This window comes from Channa argus, chromosome 13 (assembly GCF_033026475.1).
Source record: "Channa argus isolate prfri chromosome 13, Channa argus male v1.0, whole genome shotgun sequence".
Classification (NCBI taxonomy): domain Eukaryota; kingdom Metazoa; phylum Chordata; class Actinopteri; order Anabantiformes; family Channidae; genus Channa; species Channa argus.
This window is the reverse complement of record NC_090209.1, coordinates 13,759,529-13,777,970: the sequence shown is the minus strand read 5'-3', so window position 1 is coordinate 13,777,970 and position 18,442 is coordinate 13,759,529. Positions and strand designations below refer to the sequence as shown.

General features: G+C 39.0%; 1 protein-coding gene across 5 annotated transcripts in view; it reads right to left on the bottom strand.

Moving 5' to 3' along the window:
• Window positions 1–18,442, bottom strand: part of arhgef25a (Rho guanine nucleotide exchange factor (GEF) 25a) — a 44,525-nt gene that overhangs the window by 13,018 nt on the left and 13,065 nt on the right. For all 5 annotated transcript variants that reach the window (XM_067527006.1, XM_067527002.1, XM_067527003.1 and 2 more), the window contains 2 exons: window positions 2,033–2,325; window positions 1,389–1,499 (listed from right to left, as the gene is read on the bottom strand). In XM_067527006.1, the coding sequence (XP_067383107.1) occupies window positions 1,389–1,499; window positions 2,033–2,325 (404 nt within the window). The remainder of the gene's footprint in view (window positions 1–1,388; window positions 1,500–2,032; window positions 2,326–18,442) is intronic.

Sequence of the window (18,442 nt, the reverse complement as noted above, 5' to 3'; positions counted from 1 at the left end):
AGAGATTTCACAATAATAGCACCAGTCATTTCTTTTTTACTATTTCTTTTCCTTCTTCACTGTCAAACAGCTCCTTGGTTATTTGTTTTTTTTAATCTGTGGGTTGGGATGACAGACTGTACAAAATGTTCCCCAGGAAGGCTATTTAATAAATACTGAGATCAGTACTTCTGGGATACTTACTGATAGCACGTGTTAAACTGCCAGCACACAATCACACAAATTGTCCATTGACCAAAAACATAAACATTTAATTGAACTGTGGTTATCTGTGTAAGACTAGAGCCAATAGTGACAAGGAAGGTGAAAAACAACAACAATGGTCACGTAGCTAATGTGCAGCAGAGAGACAGAAACACAGCTAGGAGCTGACTGACCTACATAATTTAATCTCTCTACCTCTCTACCTCTCTCTTGCTCGCTCCCTCTCCAAAGATTGGCAGTAAAAACACCAAAGCACTGACCTCATCCCTCTGATGTAATTGTATTAATGGCTTTTGATGTGTTGTGGAGGTTGAAATTTGGATTTAAGTGCTCTGGTGTTGATTCACTGACAGGACACTCCCCACAAGGCTCAAATGATCAGATATGGTTTTTTGTTTGAGATTGACAGGGCTCAGGCCCTGCTGATTCATACAATATTACTGCTGCACAATTAATCCCAGTTTCTGCCATGCTTCAATCTCACAGCAAAAAGGGACCCACTGAACACCCGACTCATGATGCTCCTTTACCACAAGCAACTGACTTTGAGTGTTTGAAGAAAAAAAAAAATCCACATCTACTGTGTTAATTCCTATTTAACTCCTGGCATGTCCTTTTGTAAGATGTTGAATGTTAATCATTACATAAGTGGCTGTCACACTCTGCCCTTAGGTCCTCTGAAGCATTGATCTACACTGAGAGAGAGCCTTGTAATCATTTAGACTCCTGTACATGTGTGACTGCATGTGTGTGCTCAGCATGCATGTTTGGTTCGAGAAAGCAAGGCTGCCGTGTGCATCTGTGTGTTTAAACTCAGCCAGCAGCAGTGGAGTTAGTCATTTTCAGATCTGGCTAGAGGGTCATTGAGACATAGAGTACTAGTGTCACCTCCCAACCAGGCTGGATCCTCACTAAGAATATTACTGCTACTCCTCTCGGAGACTGTCTACAGTAAACTGTCAGCATAAATTGAATCAGCAGTTGATGTACTGTTTATGGTTCTATTTTCATCATAACAAATGATTGATTCTGTGAAACAGAAGGGTATTCACAAGTTTTCTGTCAGTTATCCCCAGAAAATACTACGTGTAAGTAAGCCTCAACACAGGTTCTACTTCATGCTTCTTGGATGTGACAAAACTGGTTGGATATTGTCGGAGTTAGAGTGTATTTTTCTGACAGACCTGGTGATTTGGCAATGAAGTACAGCCAATCATTGAGTCAGTTATGTAGCTGGGGGACTGTAGTGTAGCTGGTGACAGGTCTTCAGGGCTTGCTAGGCCATCTTTCCACTCCTGGAACAAAGACACATCCAGAATAGCATCAGAATAACAGTATTAACATAATGCAAAATGTTTGAAGCACGCTTATACATGTGGTCACACAGAAATGTGCACAGACACACTCTTAGACACAGCTGCAGATCAGCAAAAGAGCACATGAGTCGCAGAACACCGCGGCGTGAGTTCCTTCAGGCTGAGCCAGCAGTGCTGCTGTTATATAACAGCACTGCCACCTGCCACAATGCTTAGTCATCTGTGGATCGATGCTGAAAAAAACGTGTTCCTCAGCTGACTTTCTTGAGCTATCTAATGTAAACAGACCACATTCAGGATGTTGGCTTTAGTTTGTGTTTATATAGGACTGACTCTTCGCAAATTTACTTCAGAACCAGATCATAGAAAGGACTTGTGATATTCTATTTGGCAAGTTTACTTATGAGGTGGTGTAAAAAGATACTTGAAGCAAAAAGTATGCATAATAAGTTCTGTTTTATTTGCTCACGAGACCAGGAAAAAAATGATACATCCTTGTTTCAACTTCTCACCAGTTCTCTGTGGGTGAGAGTCTCATCAGGTCTCGGGGGGCTGCCCAAATCATGACTGTGGCTATGGAACGAAAGAGGTGGATGCTTTCCCTCAAGTTTGCGAACCTGACGTTCCCCTTTGGCTGTGGCACCGGCACTGAGTTTGCGGACAGGGTTCGTGAGCCACTTCTTCAGGGTGCTCACAGAGCGTCTGGAGCCTGGGGAGCTGGGAGCCGAACTGCCTGATGCCTGCAGGGGAAGTGACGCTACAGAGGTGGAGATGCTGCCCTCACTGGCTGCTGCTGAGTATGAGTCTGGAAAGAAGAGACCAAGAAAGAGAGAAAGACAGTGCTGAAAGTTAAATGTTAATTTTAAAACAATGAGGAGGTAGACAACCAATATTCAAGGAGTTAATGGGTCATAGTACAGAGTACATCGAAACTGTTCACGTACAGACATCCAGAGTCATTTAATCAATTTATCTGAAAAACAACGATTAAACAAGAGCAATTTGTTTATAGCAATAGAATGTCTGAGTGACCAGTAAAGAGTAAAATCAAAGCAGGTCATTGAGAGGTGACTGAAGACTGAAGGCAGAAGACACCAGAGAAGTAAAGATAGAAATCAAACCAAAGTATGGATATATAAATAGCCTTCCTCTTCAAACACAGCTGTAGCTGTGAATCAGAAACAGTGCCCTGTCAAGCAAATATTTTTTATATTTTTAGTGTTACATTCAGTCACATGAGCAGTACAATATCTGATGCAAGAGAGACAGCAGCGGTCAGGACTGTTTAGAATCAGTGTGAAAAATACGGGCCACCAGTTGCATACTGGCTGCTGCACATGGTGTCAGAAGGACATGGGAAGTGCACTAAGGAGGGTGCTGAGACCGGACATCCATTTTTACTGCTTTGTAGAAAGGAAGAACTTGTCCTGTTTGGGACTGTTTGTTTTTCCTGTCTTGTCCTCTATTCACATCCTGCTTCTTTGAGCCAACCCCTCCTTCCTTCCTCAGTCCTGAGATAGCTGTGTGTCTGTAGTGTTTTATCTGAGGTGTGTAAAAGCAATACAGTTATTACTATTCCTGTCCATCTCCTTGTGTTGGACTTGACCTTTGACCCTTGATCATCACAACAGATGGAAAAACGCTGCCTTGTGCTACGACTTACTATATTTCAAATGAGGCAGCAATTTCACATCCATTCTCAGCTGAATGTGACAAAATAGAAAATCTATGTATTTATCTAACTATCTATCTATTTATGTTCCTAGAAAACACATTTCACACAGACTTTCTATTAAGTATGTTAAATCATTATGCACTTATTTACAACACTGACACTGAAGAAATTTTAACATTCCTTATTTGTTTCAGAGAGAAAGGATCACTCACAGAGGTGTGTTTGCATCCTATCTTTTCATAAGCTATGCTTCTGACACATGTTTTTAGCTTAAATCCAAACACCTCAAACTTTGATTCATCAGTCCACAAGACTTTTTTCCAGTCATCTAAAGTCCAGTTTTTGTGCATCTTGGCCTTCTGCAATCTTTTCGTATGATTTGTCAACCTTAGTAGGCTTTTTTCTTGGCAGGTTTGCATATGAAGTCAGTTGACCTAAGTCTCCTTTGCACAGTGTCTGTGCACACTGGTTTATCTCTTGTTTCATTCAGTGATGCAGCCAAATTAGGAGCAGTGAGGAATCTGTTTTTTTAAGAAGGAAACTCCAAAGGCCTTCCACTGCACCCTCTGTCCTGATTGGAACCAGTTGCAGCAGGACTCTGGAGACTATAGTGTTATAGAAAATAAGTTACCTTTCAAAAACAAGTATAAACTGATGAGTTTCTTTGGCCATCTTTAGTTCTAATTTACAATGAAAATGACAGGTCACTTTAGTTATGGACAAATAGACAAATATAAGCTCATATTATGGGTTTCCTGGACGTGAACTTATTTTAAGATGTTTTAACATCGAGGAGGGACAAGCAAGATCAATTTAAGAGCATCCATCTAAAAAATGTAATAAGTGAAATGCTACAGATTTGTCAGGTAGTTATTGAAAAATTGATTTCTACCATCATTCTGTGCTCAAATATGTTTAAAAATGATTTGTGTTTTATTTTTGAGTCTCATGTTGAGTCTTTATTGCTGTGCGGGGAGTACATGGAAGTAAATATGGCATTTTATTGTCAAGGTGGCTGTTACTGGCCCAGGCTTTAGAATCCATGTGTATAATAGCCTTATTAGTATGCGGTCTGTCTTGTGAGAGTCACTATTTCAAAGCAGTCAGAACAAATTCACAATCCCCTTCAGTGTTCATATATAAAGTGCTTGATCTTTTCCAGATTATTCATTAACTTTCACTGACTGAATTATTTTCCCCAATAAATACAATTGTAGCCAGTATCAATAAAAATGAGCTCTGTAAAAATGTCCCTCACCCTGCATGCACAAACTCATTTTGCAGTGTGGCTAACCTCTGTGCACACCATTTTATGTTAATGACATCTCCGACTGTAGCTGCCAGTGTGCAGATTACAATAAAATACAAAGTTTGTAGATTCTAGATAACGAAACTTCCAAATTGTCTAACAGACAGCACTTCCTCTCTCTCTCTGTTACAGGAGTCATGAACACATGTGCAAACCACTACTGGACCTGGGAAAGTGACAATGAGAAAAGAGGCGGATATAAAGAACAGAGACGGCTAAAGCCCGGAGGGAATAGACAGAAACAATTAACAAACAATTGATGGACAGTAACAGAACACAGAAATGAAGCAGCAGAGTTTTTTTGCCTTTGTCTTTAGCTGTACAGAAAATAATAGGATATCAAAAAACTCAAATCTAAAAGTTATTTTAGATTTTTAGTTTTAATCTAAAACTTGTTTTAGATTTTAATCAACATGTAAAAATCCCAATACAAATGTACATACCATCTCTGAAGGTCCACAGCCAGAAAGAAAGGAGAGGGAAAATGATGCTAAGAACATATCCAACCTCCTAACCTCAGAATTTCTGACCTCTAATAGGGGCCAGGGGCTGTTTCTATCTCCAGACATCAACTGAGATAGCTTATTAAAAAGATAGGGGAAAAGAGGCTGCCAACCTGTAAGTGCCTTAAGGCAATTAAAAGTGAGCGGAGATAGCAGTGCAGCTTCTTGATTCGAAGCTGTATGTCAGAATGACACAGTGGCGCTTGTCAAACGTACAGATTTATGACATGCAGAGCACATAATTTACTGGTTTTAAAGTGAGACTCTTTGAATCTGCATCTGTCTCTGTGGCAACTCTAGCTGTATATGGATCAATTCCCTTGCTGACCCTAGAAAATGTATTCTCCTATTATTTTCACTGTTATAAAACCTTACACAAGCAATTCAATTTTTTCACACTAAAAACAACCAAACTGTAAAACATTTCCCTTCAGAGCATCTTGCCTCCGCTCTCCTCAAACACTGCAAGATGAGGGTGGTCGATATCTAATACACCTAAAACATAAAAATGAAAAAGTAAAATAATCAAAAAAAAAAAACAATCTACCTACTCCCTCTTTGTCTTGGCATATGCCGATAGTCCCCAGCAACATTCATCTCCATAATATCACTAAGAAATGATAACCCTGGCTCATATTGGTAATGAAACCCTGGCTTTTGTTTATTTGCCTATGGTAATTAAAAGTTGACGGCACAGGGCAACAGAGCTGCACTAAGCAGGCCTGACCTTTGGTGATCAGTAAATGCTGTGCTTTCACCATTCACCCACACACTGTCTGAAAGGAAGAGAGGCTGCTGGGGTTGGAGGCTGAGCCAAAACATTGTTGTGCTACAGTACAGCATGTTACTTTTAAAACAAGTGGGTTTCTGCAGCAAATCACTTCCAAATATTCTATTCACTCATAATACTAAGGTTTTACAATGCTCATTGCATAACAGGCAATTTAGGAAAGTCTAATTTTGGCAGACTGTGGTTCATTTATTTATAACACATTTCTGTTGCACAAAATTGACTATTATCTTATTCGTATGCCTATTCTTATTTTTCATTTTTTGTACAAACAGCAGCAACTATTTTTCGTGCACCAAGTGCATTACGCTTTCTCTTTAATAGTCTCTAATAGTTTGGTGAATAAAAAAATTCTAAAAAAAACAAAAAAAACAACAAACATTGAAAAACGCAAGATAAGGTTAAGCAGGAGATTGGTGGCATTTCTGCTTAAAAATAATTCAATATCAGAATAGTGGCAAAATAGATTTTCTTCAGACTGACTAATGGATTTATGACTTAATTGTTGCAGCTCTACATCATTTCATCTCCAGCTTGTTCATATGGTTTAATACAGTGGCATAGTCATAGAAAAGATGTTGGGTGTGCCTCAGATAAACTGGCTGTGCCAAAGCTTATTCTCTGTAAATCATGGAGTAGGCAAATTAAGTTTAAGTCAACAGAACAGCTGGTTTTAATGTTGTGACTTTATACTCACATAAAGCAGTGCTATACAAGCTCATGGTGTAACTGCGTTGATAACAATGTCTCAAAACTACACCTGTATTTGAAGCAGCGTCATTCTCTCAGCACTCTGGGCATTTTATCAAAAAACATGATTAAATGACTGCAGCAAACACATAATGGAAAGTAATGGAATCGTGCACGTGGCTCTGGTTTGAGATAGGTAACCAGAGCACAACACACAACAACCTTCCTGTGAGTCATGTTTTATTTTTGAAATGATTTAAAGTACAAATACTGCTGTTGGCAAAGTAATATTACCACATAAGAGAGTAGAATTACAAAACAACAGATGTCATAAATTTCCAGTAAACTCCATGTCTCTCTCACTCTCAGCAGTCTATATCTAGAAAATATTTCGACTGAGCGAGAACAAAATTTCAGGACTGTCTGTGTTCAGAACATTTAGGAGAGAAAAACTAAGCAATATAAGGAAAAGAGGATTACCCAGGACACCTCGGTCTACATTTCTGTCCAACCTTCTTCAAACTAAAATATCGTCTGGTTCTCTACACCTGCTTCAAGTTAAAAGGAGAACTGCAGGAGAAACAGGCATCAAGGTGTTTATAAAACATTAGTGGGAATGGCAGGTTGGAAACCTTACAAAAACATGATGTAGCCTAGTTTTTAATATGGTTATCAGTTACTGTAAGACTCATTTTTCCTCAGTTAACAGAAAATACTCATTTAAATACATAGGTTAAACATAAAATAAAACAACATGAGCATGTGGCTAATTTGAATTTGACTTAGTAAGTCCTGACTATTTTAGCAATAATTGAATGTACTGATTATACAAACCACAAGTGCTTGGTAAGAAATATCCTAAAATCTCAGTAAAAACTATGCTAATGTACCTGTAGCATCCCTTTATTTGCTACCTAAGGTCAGTCCTGTTCTCTCTCCCTGTGTCGGAGGCATCTGCAGTTTACTGCAGTGTATAAACTGCCTCTCGCAGGTGGACACTGACTATAGTCAGACTAATGTTAGCCACACTCTTCATACCAAACTCATACAGCAGAAACTCTGCACAAGTAACTTCCCCACAGCATTATTACCCAGCTGTGCCTGACAGATAACTTTGCTTTGGACAAACACAGTTTGTCATTTGTTTGAATTTGTTGTAAAATGGGAGTTTTTAAGCAAATGTGTTGGTGGATCTAAACATTTTTTATTGGTTTGGCCAGACTGGGGCACATTCTTAAAATAGCACATTTGGAAAAGGATTTTTAAGGTTTTGAACTCTTTTAAAAACCCTTTTGGAAATATTAAACTCTAAGGTAATAGGCTTATAGTGTGTTTATAAAGTGTTTGTTCCATGTCAGAAATGTGAAATACATAGCTTATAATAATAATAATAATAATAATAATAATAATAATAATAATAATAATAATAATAATAATAATAATAATAATAATAATAATAATAATAATAATAATATATACAATTTATATAATATATATAATTTTAAAAAAGTAAATCTCACAGGCACAGCAAGCAGAGGAGGACTTACTACAAATGCTGGTCCCTGTGAAGACGTTAGGTCCAACTTCCATTTATTGATCAGTTGATAAGTGAGTGCTGTTGTGCTGACAAGTCAGACTAAAAGCGCTGGCTGTAATGGAGCAAACTTATCCACAGTTGCTCCTCTCTGAAGCACTCTGTCAATCCTTGGGCCTCTCAGGACCACATATTATCGGCAATTTAAGCATCACTGGAATCCACCAGTACACACATACAACGACACATGCAGGTTATGTCAAATTTGCACATACACACAAACGGACATCTTTTTAGGGTAGCAGATGGGTCGTTGAAGACTGTTCACCTGTGATCTGACCTCCCAGTGTCATCCAATAACAGGCAGAGCAAACAAGACACAGCACATCAGAGGCAGATCACCTGCTGGTCACTACAGTGCTAAATGTATCATGCATCATACTGAGTCTATAAGACTTTTATCACTGCCAGTGAGCACCTCGGAAATGACGCCCCTGTGGGTCGGAGAGTTTGGTGGTCAATACCCATGCTTCAGATGCACCCCTGCGTTGTTGCTAATGACGCTTATCTTCTCTTCCACTGCCCTCCCACCTTATGCTCTTCAGCCTGGTTTCTGCTTGTATATTACATTTCACCCACTCAAAGGAAATGGACACTCTTCCCATCAACTAGCAGGACCTGAGCTGCACTCAGGCACTCAGATGTGCTGGCTAAAAGACCAGTAGATAATGATGTACTTATTACCTGAAGGATGTGATCAAAAACCCTTGAATTGTCCTCTGATGAACCTTCACACAATATTACTGATATTATGTCTTTTTACTGTGTAACATTCACAATTTCATTATATTCTTCTCAGTTGTTTTCTTCAATAAATATAAAATTTTCTGACCTTTTGAAACTACTGATATTTTGTTTCCTATTACTTCTTCTTTCACTTTTTTCATTTCATCATACTCTGTTGGCCTCAGCCTGGCTTATGCGTACTTTGTTTGTGCTGCTCGTGATTAATAAATTCTGGCACCTGACTGTTCTTTCTTTTTCCTGTCCTCCCTTTCCCCTTCTCTTCATCTTGGCTCCCTCTCCTGTACAACATGTCCCTCCCTCTCTTGCTGTGTCACCCTTTTTGCACTCTAACCCTCTCTTTCCTCCTGCATCTCTCTGCTCTTCAGTGTTTTTTCAGTGGGCTCTGGCTGGGTCCTGCCCTTACATCAGGACACACAGCTCCTTTAATACATTGCTTTGCTCTGGCCCAAAGTTGCTGAGACCAGCACAACTTGGACATCCAAAACCCAGACTATACTCTGCTCTCCATTCCCAGTTTGAGTGTACCATTAAAAAAACATACCTTTAAACCTTGCAAATCCTCTGAAATTATTAAACTGATATTTACTTCCAGTAAATCTAAATGTGTATTTAGATTGAGGGAGAGGCTGCAAGATGGACTGATGGGAGGAGCAGGGATTACTTATGATACGGGAGCAGTAAATTAAGGTTAAATTGGAAAAAGGCATACAAATATCAACCAGATGGAAGCAAAACCTTGGGCGAGAGAAGAGGAGGAGACAATAAATAGAAGAAGGGAATAAAGTGATTAAGGCAGAAGATGCATTTTAACCATACTTGAGTATATACAGGCAGGAAGTATATTAATAGAAACATGGACAAGTATATAATTTTGGTATTGTGTTTGTCATATGTGAGTGTATTTGTGTGCAATAACTTGGAGCGACACACTGCAGTCAGACAGACAAGTGAACAGAGATTTCCTGTCCTCCTACTGACCTAGTTTATGTAGACACACGCATGCACACACTGCTGTGATTCCAGGAGGACAAGAGAAAATACATGGTAGACACAGTCAAGAGACACAACCAAGTCATTGGCAGTCTGTCTCCTACCATCACCACTTATAGACAGACATATTTTTCTTCAGAGGATCAAAGCGATGCCAGTCGCAGAAAACTGGCCTGAACAGATGATGCTGGCTTAATCCTACTGTCTACATAACAATGTGATCCAAACACTTCTCCTGATGAGGGCTTATGAAATAGGCCACAGTGATACATAGATGTAAGCCAGCACTAGTGCTACTGACTGTCAAAATCAGGTCAACATGAGTATAGTGTTCCATCTCAAGTGGATGGGCATTTATGACACAGTGGCTGATTCCTGTTGTGATATAGCTTCATCATACCAAACAAGATTTCAGTCGTTCCTCCTGCATCTAAACTAGATCTAACTTTGTAAAGCCAAATGCATCGGCATAAGTAGGCAGTAGCGATCTCACTGCATCTGGTATTTTCTTAAGCAGCTGCTGTAGGCTCTTGGCACTTTGTGACTGGAACCATGTTTGTGGTTAGCGAGCCACAAAACTCCAGACATTCCTGTAGAACCATTCAGAGAGAGACAAGCCAACTTCCTGGCACCGTCTGCCTATATTTCTCTTGATGTAAACTCTAGGGAGCCAAATGCGCAGACTCAGAATCAAATTCAGATAATAAATGTTCCATTGTGGTCCATTTCACACTTACAAGGTGACATTAACAACTGAGCATCAAGGGATCAACAGAGAGCAGACTTCAGAGGTGGATTTCACATTTCTGCATTTAACACTGTATTTTTGTTGAAAAACCAAGAAGGATCTACTGAAGAGTAGCAGAGTCTTTAACCGTTGAATAATGTTACTTTGGTATGTTATTGGTCAACCTCATTATGGTTCTCAGTAAACATGCTCCACACTTCTAAAATCAAAACTCAATATTTTCTGATCTATTACAAGCTTCTGTTTGTGCCCCTTGAGAAAAGCTCAACTGTCTTTGTGTGCGCGTGTACGTGTGTTCCCACATAATCATAATTATAATAATCCAGCTCACACACTTCCAATGATACTTTCGAACATTGCAATGCCGTTCTGGATATACAAACAATATACACACATGCTAAAAGAATGAAAGAATGTGTGTGTGTGTATGACAATAAGTGACTCACCCAACTTTATACATCCATTTAGAGGTGAATAAGGCTGTCATTATGCCAGAGGCTAAAGCAAATTAAAAGCGATTGTGATTCCATATGGCAGCTGTGGCAGTGCCAGTCAGGAAGCCCACACAGTCAGCTGGAGACAGAGCTGTGGAGCCTGTGAGGCCATGGGGATGTGGAGCCTCTCTTACTGGCCCCGGTCTGCCTGACAGCTATAGTGCTCTTAGCTCTGGGCTCTTGCTGTTTTTGGCTGGCTGTATACAAGGTCACTTCTCTGAACTGCATGTAGACAAGCCTGCTGTATACACTTACTGTAAACAAGCTGGATGGGACTCCTAGGTGGAATCGGTTTTAACTGACCAGAAGTAAAGTCTTCTAAACGCAACTCTTCACACTTAATGCTGTCTTTAGCATTCAAAGATAACATATGATATAGTCTGAAGAAAAAGTGATGCCAGTCTTTGGCTGACACTGATTTTAGTTCTACAAAGTTTAGATTTACTTGAATAGTTAGAGTCATTGTCCTGCTGCATCACCCAGCTTCTTCTGATCTTGAAGCCACCATGTCATTATTCTCTAGGATACCTTGATTAAATTGGGATGTAATTTTCCCCTTCCAAAATGGCAAGTGTTCCAGGTCCAGAGGCAGCAAAGCAGCTCTAAACCATAATTCTTCCTCCACCATAATACACTAGTACGTAGTTGTCTTTTTATGCCACACGTAGTGATGTTTGCTCCTACCAAACAATTCTACCTTTGTTTCATCTGACTACAAGTCATTTTCTGTTCGGACTCTGGACATTGATTGATTAATCCGGTTGATGTTTAGTGAGTTCAGAAGCTTAGTATTGCCATTACATTTTCCACAATTGCCTTGTTTATTTAATGGATGTGTTCAATAAAGACATAGTAGATCATAACTTTGCTTTTTACCTTAGAAATGGTATGTTTGTTGATATTTGTGACTGTGGTGAAAATCTGATTACATTTAAGGACCAATTTATGCAGAGCACCAGAACATTTGCAGACAGTGTTGTTACTTTTTCCTTCATGTGTGTCATAAAACATAAGAGAAGTCAAGTGTGCAACAGTTTTCACTGTATTGAGCTGCAGATGTAAAGATGTGCTACTACAGTAATTCCCACTCAGACGTGATGGGCTTTCCAGACACATTTTCATTCCTTTCCGTGGCTCTCCACCTCTCCCCATTATAGTCGCCATAGCAACTAAACCCAGAAGGAGAGAGAGTTAGGGGACAGTGCACAAAAGATTTCCCATCAGCAACACATCACCAAATCAACCTACACATGTGGATACACACACACAGACTCATGTCGCACATAGGAGAAACACACACAAACACAGTGCAATAATTTGCATCAATCTGCATTGATATTTATACAATAACACACCAATCATTTTTTTATGCCCCGTGCTTATTTATAAAACAATGCTGTGCACACAAAGGATACCTTTGAAAATCAAATTCCAAATTCAAGAAAACCATCTGTCAGCTTTCAGATTGCACTTAGCATTTGGTGTAAGTAGATCTCCGTATGGCCAACGAAAAGGTGTCTTATGAATACGCAAAATGAGCTCAAGTGTTACAAGACCCAGGCCTCATGTCCACCTGGACACCTATTGTTTAAATCAACAGATTGGATAGTTTTTCTACTTTCTAAGGACTGTCAGTTCTGTGTTGGTCAATAAACATTCATTATGAAGGTAAAGGAAAGCAATAGAAAAAGAAAACTTTGCCAGAGGGTAGCTCTAAAACATTCTCTAAAACTGTTTCTATTCTTATTTTTTACTTAGTTGCTTTGTTGTAAATCCATAAATAAATTAGCTCATAATTTTCCTCTATGATCTCTGTGTTTGCCTTGATGTTTTGTCACATGATGTTATGTCACACACTCTTTGAAACTATCATAGATCGTTTAGATTTGTCACAACAAAGTAAGGTAGTTTGACAAAAATCAGAATATGACACAATTGCCCGTCCATGGTCTCCACACTGAAACTTTGCAGAGGCAAGCAAAAATGACTGCTGGGACAAGTTGGAAATTGTTTACTCTATTCTTTGCTTTCTTTTATCATTTATTTTTCCAGTTAAGAAAAAAATCTTTTTACATTCTTCAACAAAAGCCAAGAGTGAAAAGAGCTAAGAGGATAGGTCAGCATTGTTTATTAGTTTGAAATGAGTCAGGGTTTACCCGGAATTCTATGGGATTTACTTATAATTAAGATAGTGAAGACACTTCAATGCAAGTGATGAACGATGAACTTGTACTGCATAAATATCCTCTGGCCATAGAGATAGAAATATTTAAGAGAATTCGGGTCAGAAGTCAACAACACTTCTATCTCTAGTTTCAGAGAAACCAAAGGCCTGCCTTTAACATATGCAACAAACAAAATGGCTTTTCTCTGAGCGCTATTCTAGAAGCAGCAAAGAGTTTAGAAAACCTTATCTGGGGAGAACTGAAGAGCGGGGCAGACAGAACATCCTTTCGGGTCACAAAGTAATCAAAGGCAACCTGTTGTTGAGACTCATTGTTCGATTGCTCAAATATTGGAGGATGAAAATATATTTTTAGCAAAATGTAAAAACACTTTTGCACCCCACTCAATCACATTTCAACACTGTTAGAATGTATGAAGTCTGATACAAGGGGGATTGAGAACACACAGTTTCAGTTTAGTGAGAACAAATGTCAGAGACACCCCTGAATATTGCAGATGTAAAAATACCCATATGGACTGAAAGTGGGGGTAGAAATGTCGAGGGAACCAGCTCCTCTCACCCTCTGTGCTGTTTGAGAATTTTTTCTAAACAAGGTATGGAATGCACTCCTGGGTTTCATAATTTGTTCCCTCATTCTTCTCCTCTGCACATTTACAAACAGAGCCCAAGGGAAGAGAAAAAAGAGAGTTGGAGTAGGAGAAGTGTACGGAAGCCCTGGAAATATGTCAGGGAAAGGTCATTTAGTAGAGCAAAAGGGAAAGTAGAATCAACAGTGCAAAATGGTAAAAATTGTGAAAAGGGGAGAAGACATAATTGATAGCTGATAAACTGGATGTATGTATGTCAACCAGTCTGAGAGAATGAGAGAGACAGATGGGGGAGAAGACAGGAGAGAAGAAAATGAGAATGCCCCAGGTATGATCTTAATGCTCCACTTTCTAAGCCAGCACATCATGGAATGTTCAACCCAAATATTGAGACCAGCTGACTTCTTCGTCTAGCTGAGAGTCTCAGTTCCTACAAGTCTCGGATTTCTCACACTACATGTCTTTCTCTCTGCCCTTCTCTGTATTGCATGTGCAAGAGAGAACAATATTGAGGAGACCGTTTGCACAGCAGAGAGGAGACAGGGGGGTTGGGTGGGAGGGCAAGACGAGATGACGATGTGGAGGATGGGCTGGGGTGCAAAGTTTAAAAATATCTCAGCGCGCTGAACATGGCTTGGCCACAGCAATCCAGCAGCATACCTTCAAATTCAGCTATTTTTGTTGCTTTTTCCATAATGTCTAAAGTCTGCCTTATAAGCTGATAATAAAGTAGGCTTTACAGCTGAGACATAAAAAGACACACTGGTTCTGTCACGGCAGTTTTCCCTACCATTTGCCAGCAGGTCTGCTTTCTATCAAAAGCACACTCCACTTGTTATCAGAATGTATGTATAGGTCTTGGGGTCACAGGTTAGCTAAGGTTACCTACAGTATGTCTGAAAACAGCAATGTAGCCGGAGTACCGAATCCTCCAACCACCAGGGGCTGTGGGTCATCCTGCACCCTGACTAGTCTGAGGAGGGCAAGTGGACAAAAAATGTCTTACTATGATCAAGTTTTTTATTATAAATTGACTGGAATATGCAGGAAATTAGCCATGTGTTGAAGTTTGAAAATTGCCAAATAGCTAAAATTAGAGGTATATAAAATAACAAGAATACCTCACAAAGTAATTGAATTTCAGTAGAGCGAAATGATCAGCTGATTAAGTGTTTAGCAATGCAAAATAAATTTAGATTTTGAGCTATACAGTAAAAATAAATGACTTGAAGGTAACATATTACATATAGAATATGATTTTATTTGTGCTTGCATAAGCTTTTCCAACTATACACTGTGCACTGCAAGACAGAAGAAGAGAAGGCTAATAAAGTGAGGGAAAAAGAAAGACACAGGGAAATGCTGACATGTTGCTATACTATGTTACTATGTAGCTTATAATATATTGATAAATGGACTTTATCTTAAAGAGTCCCCAGTATTTCCATTCAGGTAAAAGCTTCATGAATTTATTAGTAAAACTTGATGTTTATCAAATGCATTTTTTAAATTCATTTACATGTATGTCAAACCAAGCTAAATGCACAGAAATAAATTGTCAGTCTAATTTAATGGCATGTGTTTAGATTTTGCACATTTATCAGACAGAAATATTATGTATATTTAGCAGGGCCATAAATGCAAAAAAACAATAATAAAATCCAGTGAAAATCTGGAGGTATATTGTATTTGTTTCCATATATGCCGTGTGGTCTTATCTCTACTCCATCTATATCTTTCTTTTGTTTGTTCACTCAGACAGCTTCTGTTTCTGTAAGTCAGATTTATCTTCGTATTCATAACAAATAATTTAGGTATGTGGTGAGTGGGAATGTGTCCCGCAGTAAAGATGTAACATAGAAATTACTGTTAGTTAAGAATGGTTTAGAATACAGGCATAAAATGATCAAGGAAAACATTTTCTGTGACATTACTGGCTTTTTAATGTGAATTTCTTGATTTATTTAAAAGTCAGTGCCTTGAACAAATTAAAAACATCTCCGAAAACACCTGTGGATTCATTAGATCAGATCTGATGAATCCACAGGTTGCATTTCCTCCCTCTGTGCTATGAATGCAACTCAGTGCAGACAACAACAGATGATGACACACAAACTATTTTTAAATGGTTTGTCAAGTCTTTGCTGGGAAGCAGGCTTCACTAATGACTCTCTGGCTGCCAGTCAGCTAAAGTGCAATGCATTGCAGTGGTAACATCAGATAAAGTGATACATATACCAATCTCTCCAAGTGTCCATCTATCTGGTCTTCTCTATCAAGTTGAGTACTGTTTGGATCAATAATCCAAAACGCTCATCTTCATATATTCTCATATGTTTCCACTCACTGTATTTTTCATGCTTACAGAGTCCTCTCAATACATTTCCACATTATTGTGCTTAGCTAAGGACCCTACTGTGGGGGGCTTTGGGCTTTGTTTACGAGGCCAACAGGCATCAGGGAGAAACCTCACTCTGCAAGAAAAGTTTCTTGCCAACTGTTGGCGAACTTGTCAGGTACCCCTTCTGACACTTATCCCACAGACTCCCACATAATGCACTGCATCAATGCAACTCAGTGCTGCTCTTGTTTACATTGAATGTCTCTGTCTTTTGTGTGGGTTTTTTACTTTAAAATATATATAATATATTATATGTATGTGTTGGCACCAAATCATTCTCTAAATCTAACACTGATTATTTTCCTGTTTTATTACACACTGATTAAGATGTGCGGCAAGCCACAGAAAGCAACTTATTTGCACTGCACTTAGATGCACTGCAATGCAATTTCTGCCGGAAAGTAAAACAGTTGTAGGCAAAGTGATGGACTTAGAAGTGTTACCTAGGTCATTTAGTCTGAGTGAAAGCAGCTAAAGTTACAGTACTTGCAGATCAGCCACTGAAAGCTGGATGTGACAGTGGTAACCTGAGTGAGTGAATGAAGGCGTTTGCCAGGGAAACATAAGGTGTCACATAATAACATACTGTAATCTATGACATCATCAAACGTATGAGTGCTATTATAGCTAAGTAGGAAATGAATCATGCAGTACACTATAATTTTCTCTTGTGTTCGTGGAGTTCCTTTAGAATGAATGAATGCTGTAGAGGCTCTGTAAACAGCTTGGTTCAATACAATAGTGTGAGACAGCCTATCGTTGCAATCAAATTACAATAAAGAGTAAGTTCTTTGTTAGCTCTTGATATCAGTATCAGAGCAGAAAGGTAGCAGCTCACACTAAGCCATTATGTTGTTTTGTGACCGTAATAATCTCAGAGAATCCAGCTAGTATTTTGTAAAAAAGACATTATTTCACAGTGTGACACATTTGACCTGAAAGAATAATGTCCTGCGACCACCAGAGGCGCTAAGGACTTTGGCCCGTGAAGTCAGACCTCCTTTGTTCAGTGTTTTGGAGTGGAGTCCCAAGCCCAGGATGTGCTCCCATTAGACAAGTTCCAGATGCAGAAGCAAAGTTAATGGGTTTGAAAAGCCAAATGTATCAGATAAAATTAAGTAGAAGAGTTGGGGCTATAAAGAGAAGAAGAGAAGAGGAAGTTCTATTAAGAATTCCAGCACAACCGACACCCCTCAACATGGTGTTTAACTGCTTTACAGTAGGTGACTGAAGAGGACTGTATATGAGCTCCTAAACATACTAGTGGAAGCAAACCAGCAGTGGGAAACTACAAATGCTCTACGAGGATGTTTTACACAGCTTCACATTAACATGACTCTAAAATAAGATTTATAATGGGGCTTCCTCAGAGGGACTCTCACCTCCCTCCTCCTCAAATTGCAAGTGTTTCTCTACCTGTAAAATATTTTAAAGAATCTCACTTTATATGTTGAACCAAAAACAGCCTCCTTTCTTGTTAAAAGCTGGTTAAAGAAATTCAGACATTTGGAAAAATGCTCTTATTATATGTTTATTGAGTTTTCTTTGAATTCTTTTCATTCTTCAAATCCTCCACATGTTTATATATTATGATGTAAGTGTGCGTCCGTTTGCTATGATAAGAGGTTCAGTGGGGAGCTACAGGCGATGGAAAAGGAGAATATCCGTTACATAAGAGATTAAACTGAAGGAATCTGAGGTATGTATCCAACAACGCTGGCCAATAATATGAAAGCCTACTTCATGAGCCCCCCCATGTACAGTGCAGAGCCCCAGTGGGTAGTCCCACTGTTTATCCCTTTGATGTAGGCTTGTAACACACAGAGAGGCACCACATTTCAAACTCATACAGTGTTATTAATCCCAGTTGCTGTTTTAACTTTACCTCAGAGACTACATATATCATATATCATAAATGGGTCATATATGTGCATGTAATATTGACAGGGCCTCAGAAAGAAGCAACTGACGATTGAAATAAAAAAAAAAAACACACAAAAGACACATTTGATGTTTGATTTTTCTGCTTTCTGCTCAAGCTTACTGGGAACCCTGAGTTCTTCCACAGTCTACACCAGACTGTGTGCACTTGCCAGCCTTGCTGTTATTACATATGATGCCACCCACTGCTTTTACTCAACCACACTATTCTAATGGACTGCTGCTATTCCTGCAGCACTTCATTACTACAAACAGTAGAGTTGGA